The sequence below is a fragment of the Chiloscyllium punctatum genome, chromosome 19, assembly GCF_047496795.1.
Source record: "Chiloscyllium punctatum isolate Juve2018m chromosome 19, sChiPun1.3, whole genome shotgun sequence".
NCBI classification, from domain to species: Eukaryota; Metazoa; Chordata; class Chondrichthyes; order Orectolobiformes; family Hemiscylliidae; genus Chiloscyllium; species Chiloscyllium punctatum.
The window spans coordinates 59711738-59715400 of NC_092757.1; the positions used below are offsets into that span (position 1 = coordinate 59711738).

The 3663-nt window shown below is 44.7% G+C and overlaps 1 protein-coding gene across 1 annotated transcript; it reads right to left on the minus strand.

Annotated features, from left to right (window-relative positions):
• Positions 1-1531: 1531 nt before the first annotated feature.
• LOC140491385 (claudin-4-like) lies at positions 1532-2238 on the minus strand. Its single transcript, XM_072589494.1, has one exon. It carries the CDS (start codon positions 2134-2136, stop codon positions 1543-1545), a length of 594 nt encoding a protein of 197 aa, XP_072445595.1. The 5' UTR covers positions 2137-2238; the 3' UTR covers positions 1532-1542.
• Between the last annotated feature and the right edge of the window lie 1425 nt (positions 2239-3663).

Below are 3663 nucleotides of genomic sequence, written 5' to 3' on the forward strand. Positions count from 1 at the left end.
GTTTTAGTCCAACAGATTTATTTGGAAGCACTAGCTTTCGGAGAGCTGCTCCTTCATCAGGTGATTGTCGCCACTTTCTGAAAGCTAGTGCTTCCAAATACACCTGTTGGACTACAACCTGGTGTTGTGTGATTTTTAACCATGGACCAAACAGTCTGTTTCCATATGACTCTATGACTCTCCACGCCGGAAGGTCCCAGCCTCATTCCTGATGAAGGGCTCTTGCACAAAACATCTACTCTCCTGCTCCTCAGATGCTGCCTGACCTGCTGTGCTTTTCCAGCTCCACACTCTCCACTCTGATCTCCAGCATCTGCCGACCCTACTGTCTCTACTATGACTCTATCCTCGACCAGCACACTTTCAACCTCAGGCCTTAAAAACGTACTTATTGTCAAATTCTTTCCAACTGAAACGAACCCAGTGCTTTGTTTGTTTTCAAATGGCTGAATTAAACAGTGTTTCTTTTAAATGTTTCTTATACAATACCCCAGATCGCCTGCTTCTTTTGCTTTACTGCTTCAGCACTGTTGATTAGTTGCCTACAGTGTACATAAAAAAGATAAATAGTTTTGTAAGATTTATTTTTAATTCGAGTCTTCGTGTTTTACAAAGGTACCAAGTCCCAGTATCTCTGCACAATATTGCCCAAAACACAGTCAAGCTTGGGAAAGGGGGAATGGAGAGGGATGGGGGAAAGGGTTCAATCTGGAAGTAACATTAAGAGAACAATATACAGTGAAAAGTTGAGATATAAGTTAAACCACAGGGAAATACAAATGGGATCTGGTATTAAGATCACGTTGTTTAATACACTGAACTATTCTGAGTGGGTCGAGACCCATGTCACAGCTATCATTTCCACACTGGATGTGAAATGGCGGCGGCTGCCTCTTTCCAATTCTCCCCGGATATTCCGAGTGCCAGGTCACTGTTAGAGTTAGAAAGGAAAGTTTTGCTCTCACTGGAAACGTGATTACATCGGTATACATTAGGTCCACTGCTGCTGAACATCGATATTATGCAAAATATTAACATCAACATCTCTCAACAAAAATCCCTTTTTAAACATCTCCACATTCAAACCCTGGCCACATTTCCAATCTCTATTCATGAGTTTGTGATGGGTGTAAGTGCACTCACTTCAAATCCTTCCTTACATCCATCACTCTCAGAACAAAGTTAAAATTCGCACAACACCAGGTTATAATTCAACAGGTTTATTTGAAGCTACAAGCTTTCGGAGCGCTGCTCCTTCGTCAGGTACCTAGCCCTACGAAACCTTATGCTTCCAAATAGGCCTACTGGATATAACCTGGTGTTGGATGATTTTTAACTTTGTCCACCCTAGTGCAAAGGGGAACTGAGGACTGCAGATGCTGGAGAGCAGAGTCAAAAAGTATGGTGCTGGAAAAGCGCAGCCGGTCGGGCAGCATCCGAGGAGCAGGAGAGTCGACGTTTCGAGCATAAGCTTTTCATCAGGAATCATCCACGATTTATGCATTTCCAAGTTACATATATTTCTTGCTCGGAGCTGTAGATCTAGGTGCAGAGTATTTTGCTGAGTACCAGTTCTCTTCCTTGGGAGGACAGGAGCAGCAGAGCAGAGCCCCTTCCGAGGATCAGCAGACCCGAGGTTCCCCAACCGACATACAAGGAAGCTCCAAGCTCCCTCCTCTGGGCGTCCGTCACCAGTGGGTTGTAGAAATCCTTGATGATGGTGTTTGCAGACCAGGACACTGGGATCAGGGTGAGCACTCCAGAGAGGATGAAGATAATTCCTGCTATAATTGTTACCTTGGCCTTTGTTGCCTCGTTTTCTATACAGTTGGTGCATTTTCCTCCAGCAATGGAGATCAGAATACCGATGATACCCACCACCAGGGAGATAACGGTCAGAGCTCTGGAAGCCTGTAGGTCTTGCGAGAGGGCCAGCAGTGAGTCGTACACCTTACACTGCATCTGCCCAGTGCTCTGAACAATACAGTTCATCCAAAGCCCTTCCCAAATGATCTGCGCCACCACGATGTTGTTCCCAATGAAAGTGGTCACTGTCCACATGGGAAGGACGCAGGTGAGCAGAGCTCCCAGCCACCCGAACACACACAGGGCTATGCCCAGAATCTGGAGTCCCATTGATGCCAATCTTGGAACTTAGGTGGCAGTAATCGGTGAGCTACCAAAACAAACTGGCTCTGATTTCCCGATCCGGAGTGAGCTGAGGGTGATCTGAAATGCAGTGGCAATTATAGCCCCTGAGTGGTGGGCGGGCATTTGCTCCTGTTCTCGGTTTACCATTGCTACCCGTTGGACCAGATTCTGAAGTTACAGTCATCTAGTTTCAGATTCTTTTGCTAAATGAAGAGGCACCTGAATGAGGATGTTATCTGGCACTGTGGTGGTCCTCGGCATCTTTGTTTGCAGCTAAGTATATTTTCACTGTGTGGGGTTTTTTGTCGCTGCAGTATTGTGTCACCTGGGAGTTAGGTAGCCGCAGTTCAACTCCCAAGTGCTCTGGTAGCATACAGAAACATCTCTGAATAGGTTGATGAAAAATTCTATCATCTCCTTGTCAAAAAAAAATTATGTTTACTAATTCATTGCCAACTGTATGTTTTAGTACCTTTTCAAAAAAAAAACTTTGTCAGAATATGGAAATAGCTGGCTTGGCCAGCATTTATTACCCATCACTAATTGCCTTTGCGAAAGTCAGAAGTCACCGGACCGCATGTTGCAGTCCAACAGGTTTATTTGAAATCACAAGCTTTTAAAGGGCTGCTCCTTTGTCAGGTGAAGTCAGCGCTCCAAAAGCTTGTGATTTCAAATAAACTGTTGGACTATAACCTGGTATGTGTGGTGGGGAGTTCCTCCGGTTTGACCCAGTGACTGTAAGGGATTGGTGATATAGTACAAGTCAGGATGTGGGAGTGTCTTGGAAGAGAATTTGTAGGCCATGGTGTTCACATCCATCAGCTCCTCCTGTCCTTCTAGGTTGTCCAGATCATTGGTTTGGGAGGTGCTAGTGAAGGAGTCTTGATGATTTGATATAGTGCGATTTGTATGGATAGTGATTCCATAAGACAAGTGAAATTAGAATCTCCAAGCTTGTCTATCATGCTCAAGGCACAAGTCAAGAGTATGATGCAATATTCCCACTTGCATGTATAAGTGCAGCTCCAACAGCACTCAAGAATGCCAAAGCTAACTGTTTGATTGGCACCTCATCCCAAACATCTTAAATATTCTCTCCCCACACCATTGACACAAAGTGTTGGCAGTCTATACCATCTGCAAGATGACTGTAGTAACTCATCTAAGCTCCTCTAACAGCATCTTCCAAACCCAAGACCAATACCACCTCGAAGGATAAGGGCAGCAGATGCATGGGGACTGCACAAACTGCAAGCTTCCATCCAAGCCCTGCAGAACCCTTATCTTGAAACTACAATTCTTCATGGTCACTCTGTCAAAATATGGAATTCCCTTCCAAACAGCAATCGGATGTCCTCAAACCACAAGCATTTCAAGAAGGCAGCTCACCACCAATGTTTCCAGGGCAATTGTAGATTGGCAATAAATGCTGCCCAACCGAGTGTTAGCCACATCCCATAAATGAGCCTTTAAAATCTTTGATATGAAATTGTGTTACAGAAAACAACAGAG